The sequence below is a fragment of the Olea europaea genome, chromosome 10 (genome assembly GCF_002742605.1).
Source record: "Olea europaea var. sylvestris chromosome 10, O_europaea_v1, whole genome shotgun sequence".
NCBI classification, from domain to species: Eukaryota; Viridiplantae; Streptophyta; class Magnoliopsida; order Lamiales; family Oleaceae; genus Olea; species Olea europaea.
This window is the reverse complement of record NC_036246.1, coordinates 22,573,895-22,592,057: the sequence shown is the minus strand read 5'-3', so window position 1 is coordinate 22,592,057 and position 18,163 is coordinate 22,573,895. Positions and strand designations below refer to the sequence as shown.

At 32.7% G+C, this 18,163-nt stretch overlaps 1 protein-coding gene across 3 annotated transcripts; it reads right to left on the bottom strand.

Annotated features, from left to right (window-relative positions):
- Positions 1–6,452: 6,452 nt before the first annotated feature.
- Positions 6,453–11,039, bottom strand: LOC111401518. 3 transcript variants are annotated; one of them, XR_002704048.1, is made up of 5 exons: positions 10,873–11,039; positions 7,692–7,839; positions 7,062–7,435; positions 6,821–6,987; positions 6,453–6,722 (listed from the first exon to the last, which is right to left on the bottom strand). XR_002704048.1 is itself a non-coding variant. In XM_023029290.1 (5 exons), exons 2-4 carry the CDS (start codon positions 7,836–7,838, stop codon positions 6,823–6,825), a joined length of 387 nt encoding a protein of 128 aa, XP_022885058.1. In that variant the 5' UTR covers position 7,839; positions 10,873–11,039; the 3' UTR covers positions 6,453–6,722; positions 6,821–6,822. The 3 variants fall into 3 exon arrangements, 1 of the variants encoding a protein (XP_022885058.1); XM_023029290.1 differs by having other exon boundaries at positions 7,062–7,136; XR_002704047.1 differs by lacking the exons at positions 6,453–6,722; positions 6,821–6,987; positions 7,062–7,435; positions 7,692–7,839 and adding exons at positions 7,922–8,721; positions 8,828–9,161.
- Positions 11,040–18,163: the final 7,124 nt, after the last annotated feature.

Sequence of the window (18,163 nt, the reverse complement as noted above, 5' to 3'; positions counted from 1 at the left end):
GTGGGGTCCATGCATTAAATGCACCGGGACCCACTCTCCTCATGTGAGGGGAGTGTACACCGAGCTGTCAAGCTCGGTGTACAAGAGGCAAAATTCTAAATTAAATTCAAGTTGATTCTACTCGTCTTTGTTTAAAGAAAAATGATAAAACAATTCAAATTAATCTTTTTTCGTTTTAGTCGAGATCATGAATAACATTGTATAGGACTCTGTGATTTAAGAGTTGAGTTGCACGTACAGGGCCTGTTTCACAGGCCTGCCAAGCAACACACATGAGAGGGGCCCATTGCTATTTTTTTTTCAAGTGGACCCCACTACTACAGTGAGAGCCTGTAAAACCCCTGTAAAGAACTGCCCAGCTTTATACATGATTTAGTGCTTCAAGAAGAAATTAAGGTTTGAACTGGTTAAGAATTAGTCCAACTCGAAGCTTTAGGTAGCTTTAATGGGTTTTACTTTTAGCTCGAGTTTTTGTTTGATCAATTGCGATTAGGACTTTAAAATATTTTTCTTTTAAAAGGTTAATATAATATACCAAATGTGAAAGATTCAATTCGAGTCATAATTATGCATTCTAAATTTGTCAAGGTTAATCACATTACTTATAAAAGCTTATAAAGGTTCAGGTAGTTCTCTTTATAAATTATCATTTTAAGATCAATGCATCTAACACTCCGTATGGTATTAGAGCCCTAAAAATTAAACGAGTAGTTCAATCCATTTAAAATTCAAGTTAGCAATCAAGTTCGAGATTGTTGGAGTTTCACCTCTAAATATGAACCTTATTAAGAGGAGTAGCTCGATCCCCTTAACTAAAACTCGACTTTATTCCTTAACAATATTAAGGTATAATCTCACATCAATTATATCTAAAAATAATAATAGATACTAGAGATTGGGTTACTTCACAATCATGACGAACTTCATTTAATGATGATTTTCAATAGAGAGAAGTACGAGACTCCTGGAAAAAGTAAAAATAAAGATTTAATTCGGTGACATACAATTTAGTATCATATAATCTCCCGTTTGATAACCATTAAAATGAATTATTTTTTTTTTGGAAAAAACGAGTTTTGAAATAATGATTTTTTGGAAAATATGTAGTTGAAAAGTTGAAAAAAAAATTGGGTTTATATATAAAATATTCTACTGTGAGAATGTGATTAAAAATGGGTTTGAAAGAGAGAGAGAGAGAGAGATTTCTGTTTTAATGGTTGTCAAACAGGAAAAAATATATATTTCAAAAAAAAAAAATCTGAAAATCCAATAATAATTGGATAACAAAAATGCCGCAAGAAATGAATGATCAAGTGGAGCACCGAGATTAAAATGGATGTCTAATCATCTTCAATTCTTGTCTACAGTGATCACCTTGTACAGTTCCTTCCACTCCGCAACCAGAAAGTATCAGTATCAGTATCATTGTTATCGTCGAATCGCGTATCGATCGAGTTTTCGCAATACGACATCGTGCTACCTTGCCGGCCACATCCACCACCACTTTGTCTCTTGATTTTCACGTAATCTCCAATAATTTTTACCAGTTCAATGGACTTGCCATGATCTATGTTCACGCTCCAGTAACCTTCATTAACCCAATTTTTCCGTATTTTCGTTCTCCCTGGCCTGTTAATCCTGAGTTCTGAATTGTGGCTTGACTATTGCCTCCTAAATTGTCATTTTTTACTCTTTTAATTAATTCCCAATCTCACTTCAAATTGGGTTTGATTGTTCGAAATTGACTAGAAATCGACTAGAACTCACTCAAAACGATAATGAAAAATCCTGTTTGGGGAACTAAATTAGCTTTATTGTTAAGACTTGAGGTTCATCTTAATAAAGTCAACCTACATCAATTTAACAAGCCCCTTCAAGATGGTGGCTCATTTGAGCAGATCAATTTTGAAATTCAAGGGTGGCTCGGATACCATATTGAGACTTGGGGTCCATTTTAATAAGGTCAATCTTATTAAGTGAAGAAGTCCAAGATCTTTATAAAGTGGTATTTATTTCGATATTAAACCGATGTGGGATAATACATCCCTTAACATTTATCAAATATATTGAATCGAATCATTGATAAAAATGTGAATAAATGAACACATTAAAAATGTTTGAAAAGAATAAATTAGCTTTATCGAGTATATATTCTTGTAATCCTACCATCTGCAAAGATTGTACCTTTTGCTATCAATTCTACATGTATGTCTATTTAAATATGTTACGTGTATTTATTATTTTATTTTTATGTAATTACGTCGAAGTTAAGTAGTGACTAGTACGTACCCCATTCCAATTTAAATTTTTTAACAAAGCCGGAAGTGTAAGTCTCTTTAGATTAGCACTAAGAAAATGCTTTTAGTTAATCATTGAGCAATTTTATATGTGGTGACCAACTTTAAAAATTGGAAAATCATTTTCCGATCATTTAGAATGGCACAAGAATCAGTGACATTGAATTTTACTGTCATCAATGATCTTGTTTTAATATTTATGCACCATTAATTCTTCCATAAGCAATAACTTTTATTATTTTAAACTACTTAACCGTTCGGTGGAGATTTTTGACACAAACGCATATTATATTATCAATAATGGTAAGAAAAGATTACGATATAAAAGAAAGAGACGTATAGCCTTACCTTTTATTGAAGAAAATAAAAGCAAACGAATACTTCTTAAACTTCAGTTTTCCTTTTTTCATTCTCAAATCGAAAAGCAAAGATTAGATATAGTGCCCGTTTGGTCATTTCTTGTTATTTATTTAAGCAAACCACTTATTCATCTAGTCATTGCTTGTTATTTTATGTCTTCAAATCTTTTATTCAAATTTCCTTGACCACATAAAGCATTGCATGATTGAATCTTTTTAGAATCATTTGCATGGCCTCAAAAAGATTTGGTGGAAGATTCAGTTTCTTACTTCACAAGGAATCACAAAATAATCTAAAAAGAAATTAAGAAATAAATATCTCGCTATTTAAATCAAGAATTGTTATCGTTTACGAGATACAATACAATGAGTACGTATTTATAGTACGTTGAATAGGTTAGACTAAACAACACTAAAATACAAATCCTAATTTCCGAAGAAAATAAATTTTCAGCTTGTTTGATGGCGATTTTAAGCTAATTAAAATCAATTTTTTTACCGTTATTTTATTATTTCAACCGTTGTTTTTGAATTCTACTCTCACAAGTCGGGCTACTTTATCTCTAACGGTCAAAAAAATCAATCTTCAAAATCTCTACTAAACAAGCACTGTATTTGTAATACTACACTAGAAACAAATTCTTGTAGTTTCAAATTTTGGAGAATCCACCATCAATAAGAAATTGACAAGCTTTTTGTGAGTGCAAAAGAAGAAAATGGAATTGCCTTTTCCATCAAAGAGAAATACTTTGACACAACAATTGATATGCACATACTTTTTCAGACTGTATTGCTTGACCAGGACCTCTTTATATTTCTATTCTTATAACACAAAGGTTCCTACATTTTTTTTTTAAGTTTTTAGCTTTAATGGATCCTCATAATTCAGTTTTTTATTATTATTTAAGTACTGATACCATAGAAAGGCAAAAAAGGGAACCACCCTGTTCTCTGTTTTCAATGGTGTAAATAAAGGGTATAGAGAATAAAACTGTGATTATCATAAAAATCTTAAAAGTATATTTATTAATGTTTATATTCATGCAAAATATAAAGAAACTAAAGAAACACAATTAAGGGTTCTGCATTTTATAGTTGTAGTAAATAAATTAGTAGAGGTCTACACCAGATCCTTTATAAAAATGGTATAGTTAAGTCGCGCCACTCGATCAAGTAAATAAGCAATACGATTTCTGCGTACTTGTATAATTATATTCATAATTTTTGGAAGTATCGATATAAATTATTTGAATGCCCCATCATCAAAACCAAAGTTGGAATGTGAATTGTGTATAAATCATCGATGAAGCAATTGTATCCATATGGTTTTGGTGTCTGAATTATTGAATAAAAAACAAGAAAAGAGTGGAAATTCCTCTGTAAAACGAGTGGCAAAAGGTAAGTGGAATACACATATTTCACCACCTTCTTATTTAGAATTGAATAATGAAAGAAATTAAGTGGAAGTTCTGGGAATGAAATGAATGATAAAGCCTTGTGTGGGTCAACTTTTCACCTGTCATAACTCATTTTACCACTGAAAATAGACATGGGATTTATCTATCATTTGAAGAGCTTCGGATTATTAATTAACTTGAGTTAATTCTACTATATTATCAACTCTCAAACATCTCCTAAGATTATGTCTTTCTTAATTGAATGACAAGTTCAACTGCAGTGTCGAATCTAGGATTTTGAGTCAGCACGGGCGGTCGTTGATTGTCGACTGTTAGCCACAATAAAATATTAAGAGCCCATTTGATGTGTTTTTTTTTTTAACAAAAAATACATTTTGAAATGATGATTTCATGGAGAACGTGAGGTCAAAAATAAGAAAAAAGTTTTGAATTTGCGTGTAATATTATTTCATTGAAGAATGTATGGTTAAAAATAAGATAGATAAAAATGTATTTTGAAAAAAAATGAAAATAAAACAAGGCCTAAAATTTAAATATAACAATTATTTTGTTCATATTGAACATATATAATTTTATTATAAGAATAAATCATATATTCAACAAATGACATTGTTACCAAGTATCGTATAATTTAAAGGAAGAGCATGATTTTGAATCTTTATAATTTTATTAAACCCAATAAATGTAATATATATTATTTTGTTATATTAAGTACCAAAAGCAATAGGTGCCACAGTGGTCAAACTTTCAATGGTTATAATAGAGGTTCAAGGTTCGAATCTCATTCAACTCCTTCCTATTGGTAGTTGTTGTAAACTAAAAAAATTGCACAATGAATTAGGTGGAAAGAGAATCGAAACTGGGACTTGCAAAATGCGAAAACAGGCTCTAACCACTTCAGTTACAAGGAGTATTTGGAAGAAGAAAGAATTATTAGAAATATAACCTAAAACCTTAATCGATTGTCAGCCCAAAAAAATGGCTTCCGGCGGATCCAGCTAGGGCGGCCGCCCTAGCTCGCCACTAGCTAGATCCGCCACTAAGTTCAAGCAATTGTGACGGTTAATGCACCATTGATACGGTCTTGTGACGATAATATGATATTGATATCGTATACAACATTCTCATTGGGCACGTCAAATCGTATATAAGCCATAAGTAACTAACTATAGTGACGAGAATAAGCACACATGTTATTTAAAATAATAGTTCTTGATTTCAAGTACTTAACTTGATTCTGTGGTCAAGATTAACTATTTTCATATTTTATATAGGTAATTTCTCGCTTCAAAGTAAATTATTGATTAATGAACAAGATACATAATTTTCGTGTTTCTCTATAAAATTGCTTAAACTCAAGTACATACTCCAGCTAACGGTCAAATAGACCGTGTTTTTATATATCCTCTAGGCAAAACCTCGACCATATTGCATATATCAACCATTGGTTGACTTATATCAATTTTTCTTTTTAAATTACAGTTAGAAAGTACTTGACTTATTTATTTATATTTATCTCTTCAACAGTTTTTCATATTTTCATTATGGACCATTAAATAATTTTTTACATTTTCATTTTCATTTATGGACCTTCAAAAAATTCTCAAAAAATAAAAGAAGAGTTTTTATGTTATTCATCGAGCATATTGCGGTGCTTGGGAAAAGAAATGATTTTTCAATGAATAAATTTAAGATTTTAATGAAAATGATGTGAGATAATTTTAGTACGAGATTTCGAAAAAAAATTACATGTTTTTGCATAATGTCAAACATTAAAATAAGGAATCATGCTTGTTGTACAATGATTTTGTCAACAAGTTTGACAATATGCTACGTGACAGACTATCATTGGACAGTTTAAAAAATACTTTATCTTTCTCATCAATACTTTTTTGACACCTACACCATTGTCAAGCATGTTGTACAAATCCATTGTACAAATGACTTATTCTAGAAAATTATGAGATCATTTTAGTACGAGAATTGTCAAACAAATGAAGGAATATTAAGTGGTTCTCGTGTATCAAATATTTGAGAAAAGGTAATGGACTGTTCTCTTCGTATTTTAGTTTTGTAATTTTGAGTTTTGAATTCATTGTGAATTTTGCGTTTTAAGTGCCTATTTTAAAATTGCTAAAAATGCGTTATCTTTGTCATTCTGAAAAACTGTTTTTGAAAGCATAAACCCGAAAAATGCGTTCACTTGGAAATTTTGAAAATATTTTTTTATAATATTTTATTCAAAAAATATAATTATTCAATAAATTTTAATAGTTTAATGTTAATATAGTATAAAATAACATATAAATTTTGAAGTTGGCGGATCTTGAAATATTTTTTGACGGGTATAAAAAACACAACCTAAATTAAATTTGACAACACGGTTCAATATACTATTAGAAGTTTACGTGTCATGGCAAAACAAGTAAACACTAAACAAAATATAAAGTACATCCACGAAATCATGTACAATGTCTTAAGCGGTCATTCCACATTTGTATAGCAATTTGATCCCTGACTAATCTCATTTTAGCTGTTTGACTAGCATCAAAATGTATGACTTCTTGATCTTGACTTGACTCCGGTATATCTTGAAACACCATATTCTCCTCTGAATACTCTACGAACAATTTATCTAAAGCATGCTCCTGACGAATAATGTTGTTTATTGACAACATGCAGTAGGGATTTGTCTTTGCCTACTAAGTGGATAATTAGTAATCAACTTCAAAATAGAAAATCTTACCTTTAAAATTCCAATGCAACGTTCAATAATGTTACGGCACAAGGAGTGTCTATAGTTGAACAATTCTTCCTTCCCACGCAGTCTTTACTGTCCAACATAGTCATGCAGATGATATCTTTGACCTCGATAAGAGACAAGAAATCCAGGCACGTTTGGATATCCAGTATCTAAAAAAAAAAGGCTTACACAATGTGACACTATAAATATATTTGCAATAATTATTTGAAGTATAAGAATATACCTCCTCGTGGCATTGGAAAGTTGTTCGACCTTCTTGTGACTGCGTCGACGAATGCTCGAGAATCATTAGCAATACCTTTCCAACCAAAGTACACAAATGTGAATTTCATATTAAAATCACATGTCAACATCACATTTTGTGTCACATTAGTTTTCCTTCCTCGAAAAGATGTTTGTCTTGATGCAGGAGCCCAAGCTGTAACATGTGTTCTATCTATTGCTCCTATACAATCTTTAAAGAAAGGATATTTGTGCAAAATTCGCTCATGCACAATATCTTGATTTGTCGGACGAATTATCTCAGTGCCAAACGAACAAATAGCCCTTACAACTCGTTTAAACCATTTGTGTATGATGTTATTGGAATGCTGAAACCTATCACCAATAACACTGTATCATGTAATGTGTCATACAATCATCAGAAACATAGCAACACCTCCTCAACGCTCACTTTTTTCCCATCTTTCAACAACCATTTCCCTTTCAAAATATCACAAAAATTCATGAAATCGTGCTTCTGCATACGAAAATTACAATAACACGCGTCTGGATGTCCATTCAAAATTTCTATAATGTACATTTTTCCTGTAAGTAACAATGTTCTATATGGTCTCCTACCAATGGTACTTACTTTGTTGGCAACAAAGCAATTAAGCATCATTAAATCTCCAAAATTTGTGCCAAAAGCATCCATATATAACAAATCATCATCACTTGAATCTTCATCAATGGAATCCTCGGTACTCACATTATCATCCACTTTTGATTGACTGGTCATACTGTGAACAAAATATAGCCAAAATAATTAACATAAGTCATGTCAACCACCATTCTTTCGAATAAAACAAGTAATCAAGCATCTAGAAACTGAAGAAAAATTGACATCAATTCTCCAATGTTCGACATCACTATGTTCATAAATGAAAACAGTACAACATCACCACAATACTAGAGAAATTAAAACAACACAAAGTAGTTCCAAGATAGTTCAAAACAACATAAAGTAGTCACAAATTAAAACAACAAAATACTAAAGAAATTAACACAACAGTCACATCAAAGTAGTTCCAAGATAGGTCCTTTCCTTGCTTCTGGCATCTTCACAAATGACACCCTGAAATTGGGATTCTTAAAAGTCTTTATTGTTTTCATATAAATCTTGTTGGACACCCCTTCCATATTGTTTAAGAAGTTTAAGCAAATAACATTTGAATAAGGATTGAGACTATTAACTTCACTATCCGATTGATTACTTGATTTTCTTTGGATCTTTGCCAGCTTTTCTTTTATCTAAAGTGTTCTAAGTTCAGTTTCTTCATTCTTCAAACTAACTGTAGATGACGACTGTGCCATGCAGGTCTTGAGTTTATCACTTTTACTGGTCTTAGGTTCCTTACATCGCCGTTCACCCGATGCACCAATTTCGTTACGTCGACGAGTATTTGAAACCACATCGACTTCATCATCATTTTCTGCACGTACATGCACTCTCCTATTTAAAAAATCATCTTTTAGCTGTCTTTCTTCCTCTGATGTGTTGGGAAGCCGAGTAGAGGCATGCCTAATCCTCCAGTAGCTGTAGTTCTGCTAAATATCTCCCCAAGAGTGTAGTAGTGCTTACATCCTTCCTTCTTGAATAACTTGTAATCCGACTTATTAATCTAACATTGAAAAAAGAAACCACATTGTCATTTTTTAAAAAAAAAATGTAAAATTGATAAGATAAAAATTAATGACGAAAAACATTCTTCAATAAATATATGTTACCGTATAAAAGTGTTGCCAAACTTCCTCTACAACATTAACTTTATTGGTATTTGGATCTCATGTAACATCTGTATGTCCCAAAAGTTCAGAGAACATGCAATGAATCTTACGTAAGCGGTTCCACTTTCCCTTCAATCTATTTATGCCGTAATCCATTTTTGTTGAAGCTATCATAGCTTCGTTGATCCTGCCCCATTCGTCTTTGATGAATGTAGAACATTGCAATGCATTTGATTTAACTTTCTCATAAAGAATTTCGATAAAAGCGTGTTCATTCTCGTCGGACCATGACACTGGTTCCTTATTCCTAACTCTGTGACTACCCATGTTGAAGCTATATTGAATATACATCAAATTAAGCAAAACATAGCATATTAGAATTGCCTTACCATAACCTGTTAAGCAAAACTAAAATATAAAACTTCGATTTTATCAATTAGTACGTGTAGTTTTTTAATATCCTATTTCAATTTTTTGGGGTCTTCAAGAGCTTCACTCTTGTGGGCTGTTAAAGAAGGAACTGGAGAAACTGGGATCTTCATCTTCACCCATAATGACATTTTTGGAACAATAAGTTTGTTCACCAATGCCTGAACTGACCATGATTTTTAAAAGAAACTTGTATTCATCCCAACCAAGATTCTTATTTCTCAAAACAATTCTACAAGAGGATTCGGTGTCTACCTTTCTGTCCTTAGTGGCCTTGTAGCATTCATAATTTAGCATGTAGCAGCAATTATTTTTCTGCCCCAAGAATCTTTCAAAAAGTTGAATGAAAACATAAAAGAGAAAGATAATGTAGATTGCAATGAAGAACTCCATATTCAGAAGAGAAAGAGAGGTGTGAGTTCTGTTGAGTAGCTTACAACCTACCAAGACTTTACAGACAAATTTTTTAATAAAAATATTACATAAATATTAATCAAGAGCTCACAAGTTGGCGCTTACGAAAAAAAGCAAAAGAATATACTTTTCCACATCGATAATATGGAGATTATTTTCAAACACAGAAGAATTTTATCGACCTTACTCCTACTTAGTCCACTTGTGGGGATCCTTCTCTCAAACATTTAATACCAGTCAACCACTACCAAGAAACCATATTTTCAAGCAACTACTTAGATGAATTCAGCTAATTAAAACAGAATGGGATTGTCCCTGTCAACATAGGCGGATAATGTTCTTTTCATTAGTTAAATCCTTTGCAAATTTGTTCCGACCGAAGATTAGAAGGGATTGTCCCTGTCAACATGTTATAACTAAGGTCTAAACTTTTGAGGAAAAGAAAGTTGTAGTTCCTCTAAAAGAAACAATTTTCCTATTTTTTTAGGAACAACAGGTGAAATTGTATTGGCTAAGGTTCAGGCTCTTGAGGGAATCCAATTCAAGAAATTGTGAATAAATTTCCCCAGTAATTGAATTTTGTGAAAAATCCAAGTGTTCTAACTTCCTAAAGTCATGAAATTAGGCAAAGAACCAACCAATCTATTCCTACTACAATTCAACAATTTCAATCCACTAATCTCCCGGCAATCAGTGATGAACCCACCTGGGATTGAGCTCAAATAATTATAACAGAGATCAATAGACTCCAAAAAAGGGGAAAAAAGGGTGCAAAAAATCCACTGTAACTTGTATCAATTTCGAAGGTATTGTATTCTCTCGGCAATCCACTGTAACGTGTTTAATTACCAAGAATTGTCATAAAAATGGGAAAAAAAATCTCTACATCTCTACATTTTTATACATATTAACATGGAAAATCCACCAAATGGGTTTTACCCAATTCAGAAACGCAAGTAGAATAAAAAATTCAACAATCACGAAAAAATAAATGTAGATTTTTACAGAAAAACTAAATGAGTTATCATCTATTTGTTCAAAGAACAACAAATCGAGGGCACATTAAAAAACCAGCAAACAAACTAAATAAGTGGTTGGATTAATACAGCAAAATTAATGTAGTAAATATGAAGAACGCTAACTATAGTGCCCCATAAAAGCAGAGGCAGCAATGATTTAGTGAAAGTTCACAAAAGAAATACCTAGAGCAGAAAATAGGAGAAGATGATTGATCTTCCAAAGTTTTCAGGCTGCGAACGAGGAGGAAGAGGAAAGCCTAGGAAATCTGCTCAGAATGTGATAGAGAGGAAAAAGAGAGAGAAATGTTGTTTTCAATGTGAAACGTGCGTTTCCCGTGTTTTCAAAAAATTTCAAGATTTGGCTGTAAAACACTCAAAACGAGTAAAAAGGCGTTTTGTGTTTTTAGGATCTGTTTGGCACCCATTTTTATTAAAATGTATTTTTCTCTCTGTTCTTTTCAATCACACATTTTTTATTAAAATAATATTATACTTAAATCAAAAAAAATTTCTTATTTTTCAACCACACATTTCCTATCAATTTACTATTCAAAAATTCATTTTCACATAAAAATTCCTACCAAACACCCTCTTAGTGTAATTTTATTCGTTTTCAAAAACTCGTTTTCGAAAATGGGAAAGAGAACGCGTTTTCATCGTTTTAAAAAATCGAAAATAGAAAACGACTTGAAAACAGAAAAAAGAACAACCCATAAGGGATTTGGTGACGAATTCTCTGGGATTTGAGTTCATTAGATAATATTGTAAGAGATTGTAGGATGGATTATGATCGGAATTACACTAAACTTATTGATGGAGTGGGAAATTTGGGAAAAGGTTCCCGGTATTTTCACAAAATGGGAATATTGAACAATAGAATATAGAAGAATGGACGATATTTTTGTAATCTAAAGTCCCCTCCCACAGGAATGGATTTTTTTACATAAAAATGATATAAAAGTAGTTTCCGAAAATGAGTAGAAATGGATTTTTTTACTCGTACATAAAAATGATATATAAGTAGTTACCGAAAATGACGTGGAGGGAAAATATCGGATGAAAAGTTGACTGTATTTTAAACCGACAAATAATATAGTGTTATGTAACATTATGTAATCCTTTATTTAAAAGTTAATGTACATATAGTAAGGTCAGTTTTTGCATTAGAATTAAATTGTATAAGAATTTCTTGTTAATAAATATTATTATTCTTTTCGATGTTAAATTCACCAAGTGTCTTGTATTGCATATCAAAAAATTAGACCTAATTTTTTTGAAAATCTTATGTATTTACAATTTACCAGATTTTTCAATATTTTCCATTTGAGTAATTTTTCCATCAAACACTGGTAAATTTTTCCATGGGAAATTTTCATAAGTAAGATATTAATTATGGCACATTTCAAAAACAAGAAAACAAGTTTCAAATTTCAAAAATCAGATTTTCATTAAAAAAAATTTATCATTTAATTAGTTATTTATTTATTTTAGTAATTAAATATATTGAAGTCACAAATTTATATAATTTGGTTATAAATTAACGATTTAATTAGTCACTTATTATTTTTTTATCACAAATTCACAATTTTATGTCACGAATTATTTTACGTTCACAATTCAAAAAGTTTATAGGTCACATTTTGTTCATCGATCACAAATCCAAAAAATGTATTAGTCAAAATTATAAATATTACAAGTCACAACTTTTTATACAGTCACAAATTATAAAATTATCGGACACAGATTAACAGTTTTTTAGGTCATACATTATTTTTCGATTACAATTTATTTTTTTCATTGGTCACAGATTAACCATTTTAATGGTCATAGTCAACCAAATAATTTGTGACTACCACCAACACTTACGATTCACAGTCACAATTTTTAGGTCACGTATCCAATACGAGTTACAGTCACAATTTTCAGGTCACGAATCAAATTGTGAGTCACAAGTCAACCAAACCACCACGACCACCGCCATGACCACCACAACCACCTCAGAGACCAACTGTGACTCCAACCAAATTCATCGCTGCCACATTTCACAACCACAATCGCATGCTTTAACAATCATTGGCCACCTCCACCTCCATCTCCATCCGCGACTCCAATCAACCTCCACACAAACCATCACCGTCGCCTGCTAGAAATCCACCATCTCATACAACACTACCATACCACAGCCACCACCTCACAAATGTTGCGATGGCTACGACTGCGGCACACATCCTGGTTGTGCACAACGACGCATCTTGTCAGCAGCATAGAGCGATGTACTTTGAGCTGCGCACAACGACTGTCAAAGGCTGCTTCTCACGACAATGGCCACAGAAAATAAAGGATGGGGAGGAGAGAGACAGGAGAAGGGCATGCCTCTCTTTGCGGTGGAGGTAAGTTGTCGAAGATCTGCGGACTTGCGGTAGAGGTAAGACCCCGAAGAGCTGGGCACCATCGATGAAGGAAGTTGGTGGAATGAAGAGAGAGGACAGAGGTAGAGAGAGAGAGAAGAAGGGAAAAGTGATTAGGGTAATGATGGTGGTTAATGTAATTTATATTAATTTTATAATATTATTATTAATATTAAAATTTTTAATTATAATCTGATTTTCGAAGTGGGGTCTTCAAAAATATGGATAAATGTAATTTCCACTTTTCCCATTATGAGTCTCACTCGGCCCAAACTACTTAAATTATGAATTGGGCTCAAATGTTAATTCAGCCTAAACCCAAAAATTACACAACCCGGCCCGTAGTTGACCCATTCCGCTCGGGAGTAAATATTTTGGCGCGAAGGTTTGCCTGTTGGCACTTTTTATCCCGCGCCTGCCGCCACCGCTATTTCCAGAACTACGGCAGAATGATCTGGTGAATCACGCTTAAATTATTCAATGGACAGCATATCAGGGCTTCGGCCGCCGCAATTCTCCGAGGTTCAGTGATCTTATTGCTAATTTTCACATTTATCATAATTCCGTTCATCTGTTTCATTTTCAGATCTTTTTTCTGAAATAATCTTTGAATCAAAAGATACAGAATCACTTGCATTTCACACTTTTCTTCTATGCTTGTGCCTACTGTTATGGAACTATCAATTTGTTACAAGTAATTTCCTTATCCTTTTGGTTGCCATAGGACCCAGCCTGGCTCCCGGGATGGCTTCAGCAATGCGATTTTCAACCATTAAGTGTCGAGGTCGTTCAGAAAGAACCCATAACTTTTCAGCAGAGTGTTGACGTAAATATAGTAATAGCTGTTTTATGTGCTTGTTTCTAGGATTATTTATGGAGCGTCGTCTTTGGACATTTTGATTGATTAGAAAATAAAATATGTTTACATTTTAATATATATTATTGACCCGGCCTCTGGTCAAGTTGATTTCTAGGAGAAAATACATACAAGATTTATTGTTGATTAAGTGTGAAGAATTTGTTGCAGTACTTATATTTACTGAAAATTTGAAACTAAAACTATTGGTTGAGGTGGAAGAAAGTAATGCTTTGTGCAAGTGGAATTTGGCTGATGAAGATATATCCTACTGGTTAAAAGAGATAACAGGAAATGGATGGATTTTGTATCTTTTAGTTTAGTTTTGCAGCTGCCTGGAAGTTATTTATGCTCTGCAATCACCTTCTTTAACTTGGGGGATATCACATGTCGTTTATGCTGTTGAAATTGCTCATTGCTTTAGCTTATAACGTGGGATATAAACTAGCGATTTTTTTCATTTTTCATTTTTCCCCTTTTTTATGCTAAAAATGTTTGACTGGCATAGTGTTTTGTAATTGTGGTTTAAAACGGATTTTGACTAATTTCCTTGCATTTGGATAGAGATTGCAATTTCCTCAGGATAACGTTAGCAAAGGGGAATCAGTGATAGATAAAGGTGGATTTGTGATTGGTCAATTGTTTCTATCAGGAAATGACAGTTCACCATTTACTTGTGCTCAATCTATAGAAAATGTAAGTTCCTTGTGTAATGTGATTCTAATTCAGTAACTAATTCGTGTGAACGTCATTGGAGATGTTGTGTTTATATATAATTTTCATTTGATGTCAGTGAAATTTATTTTCAATTCCTGGAGATTATGTACTCCTTTTAAGAGGTATAGAATCTTGCTGGGAAGAGTGCCATAGAGTTCCAGGACCACCTTTCATACACCTATGCATACTATGATTGACTCGTTGCTTTTCTCGTCTCTTATGCTGTGAATGTCTAGAGTTAATTACATTGTGTTTGTAATTCGCTGAATGCTCTGAAAGTTTATAATTTTAGGCTGCTTTAGAATACAAAAAGTCATTTCAAATTATTTGGATCATTGACTATTTTGAAGGCACTTCATTTCTTAAGAATTCAAGTTATCCATAAAACAATGTGTCAACTCTTGAAGCAAAGTCATCTCTTTCATAACTAAAAATATTTAGAAATCAAAATATTAATATATATTTGTTCTATTTTTTTCATGCACTTTACTGGGCAAAAATATTATATAAAAAATAGCTCTCGTTTCCCTTCAGGAGAGGTTCTGCTTCCCATATTTGTCCCAGGGGCCTTCGGGACTCGGATAGTACATTCACTCCGCATGAGTGGAGGATTTGAAGAAGAGGAACTTTCTCAACTATATTGATGTACATATACTTGGATCTAAAATTCAATTAAAAGAAAACAAAGGATTGTAATCTATCATTTTTACAATATTTTAGTCCATAACACCAAGAATAATATATTTCCTATCATCTGTTCTGGCTCTCTACACTAGTATTAATTATTGCGGGGCAGGAGTTTTGACAGAAAAATTCTGGAAAGAGCTTAAATGCCAAAAAAATGCAAAAAGGAACATTCTATTTAGACAAAGACGGTATAATGTGTGCTTTCACTTGTAATTTTGCATTTTCTATTCTTCATCAGTTTCGATAGCTGGAGACTTTCTTATTGATGAACATCAACTACAAGAGACATAGATAATTTACACTTATACTGACCAGATCTCTGTTGCTGAAATAGTGTAATTGGTTGCTTGATGGCTTCAGCTCTGTATCCTGACACTTTTTCTTTCTCTTAACTTTTTGTGAATTCCTTCTCCTTTTGAACCCGTTTTGTGGCTTGAAATTCATAAATCCACCTAAAACTCAGTTATAACTATGGCATGTCTCTTTAGAAGGTGGTATACTCTCATCTTCATCTGTCACTGGATGGCAATTCAGAGAAGACAACTCTAACTACTGAGACAAATCAAACAGAGTTGGATCATCCTTTGGCCACGCAACCTTTTCAAAGTTCCAGAGTTCTACAGGAGAAGGTGGATGAATTAAGTCCAAGCCATAATTCTAGTGCAACATATTTGTCTTCAATGGTGCAGTTGGAAGAACCACCTGACAAGAATGAATCAGTGAAACATGAAGAAAATGTGAAATCTTCTGAAGCTGCTGCTACAGCACTCGAACTGAGTATAGCAGCATCTGAAGCACTCGTGATTCATGAAATAATCAGTAGTGACCCATTTATGAAACATTCTCCAGCTTCAACTATACTTGAAGCTGCCCTTCAGGTGAAACAAGCTCGGTTGGAAGCTTGGAGAAACACCAGCAGTAGCTCAGTCAATGAAATAAGTGAAATCGATCATCTATCAGACTTGGATAATATGACTATGGAAGATGCATACGAAGATATTGGGATTCGTTTTGATGACTCTCATGGCATTGAGTTAAGTGTATCTCAAGTTAAGGATTCTCTCGACCCTGAATCGGATGCCGATAAGTATGAGACAGGTGCTTCTGCAATTGATTGTGGTAAAACTAGTGATATAAGCCCTAAACAAAGACTGGGAGTTGTTTTACATGATGGCATGCAAGAAACAGAGTATTTTAAAAAACGTTTTGACAAGAACACAAAAAACAAGAAAGTTAAAAATCCAGATTGGGGTTTGGGTTCTACCAGTGTGGGATGTCACAATGATTTCCTGGAGCTTATTCCAGCAGAGGAAAATTTTGATTTTTCGACTTCGATAGAGGTATAATAATAAATATTATTTTTTTCAAATTGTCATTTGACACTTCTTTGTCATCTATAACTATTGTTCCATGGGATGTCACTTTTCACTTTTTGGTTGTATTAAAATCCCCTCATCTCTGACTTGCAATTGAACTTCTATGACTTAGAAATTCGTGGGTGCGTGTGGAGAATTTTCTTCATTTTCAATTATGTAAAGCTTTGTGATTTGTTTAACTTCCTTTATGCAGAAAGTCGATGTGACCATCACAGAAAAAGATTCATTTCAAGCAAATGCAAACTCTTCTCCAACTGAGAATCATCAAGAGGCTGGTAAAGTTAGAGGGATCTACTTCCTTATTCTGCTTTCTTGTTCACTGTTAAAAAAATTATGATCTTTACTAACCTGTGGCTTTCCTTTACTCTAAACAGAAGAATATAATGATGTGTCAAATATAGTTCAAGAGCGATTCCAAAGCCGTTGGTATGGTGGTTGGACCTGGAAGGTATGTATCAATTTGTGAAATTTTGTTCCCATGATACTTATCGCTTTAACCTGTTTGCCCTTTTGGTGCACCATACGCTCTTATGGAGATTTGTTTTCCAATGCTTCAACCATTTCAATTTAGAGGTGAAGAGTATGTTTGCATGGCTTCGTTCTTTAATCTTCTATTGTGATTAGAATTTTGGCTCTTGACGTCTATAATTCTTCCTTTTAGTCAATTTGCAATTGATATGTTTATTGCTGCTTATGCTAAACAACCAAGAAAAAATCATCCTTTTTTAGTGCATAAAGTAGCTATATGTGAAAAATAACTAAAAATCCTTAAATATGTCACAATTACTAATGAAGACGAGTTATGTTTTTTGCTGTTTGAAGATTTTGTGGGATTTCAAAATTTTAGAAAGCACTTCAGGCTTTTAAGCTCGTGATTTTTTCTCCCTTTTTCATTAGCACATTAGGATTTTATTTATTTTATTTTATTTTTTTATTATTATTTTTTTGTTCTGTGACATTGAAACAAGATTCAAATATTGTTTCTTGTTCTTAACAAAATGAAATGATGACTTAGTATTCGACTTAAAAATCAAGTTCTGTCTTGAACATAGATACATAATTATGAAGAACATATTCAGGCTTGCACTTCTGCCCCAACCACGTTGCTATAAATTTTTACGACCTGAATATTTTTACCAGACTGAATGCCTGCATCTAGTTTTATTTTGCATTTAATAAAGTTTTGCTCTTCAATCATCTATGTCTACATCTACCAGATTCTTTTCTATTTAAACTAATATATTTTACTTTCTTTTGCTTTCTTATTATCATCCACTCTGCAGAAAGAAGTGAAATGTGTTGCTACAATGAAACATAACATTCCAGAACCTTTTGTTCGTGAGACAAGCTTTTTATCAGAATCAGCAGATGTTGCTCCAGATGAGAATATATATATATATTTATATATATATATATATATATTATATCAT

What these genes read in the sequence shown, in the direction of transcription:
- LOC111401518 (XM_023029290.1), bottom strand. Translation starts at nt 7,838, where the DNA reads ATGACCAGTCAATCAAAAGTGGATGATAATGTGAGTACCGAGGATTCC. An exon ending in ATTGCTTTGTTGCCAACAAA is followed by an intron (nt 7,137 to 7,691) that starts GTAAGTACCATT and finishes TTGGTTGGAAAG; the next exon opens with GTATTGCTAATGATTCTCGA. An exon ending in CTTTCCAATGCCACGAGGAG is followed by an intron (nt 6,988 to 7,061) that starts GTATATTCTTAT and finishes TTTTTTTTTTAG; the next exon opens with ATACTGGATATCCAAACGTG.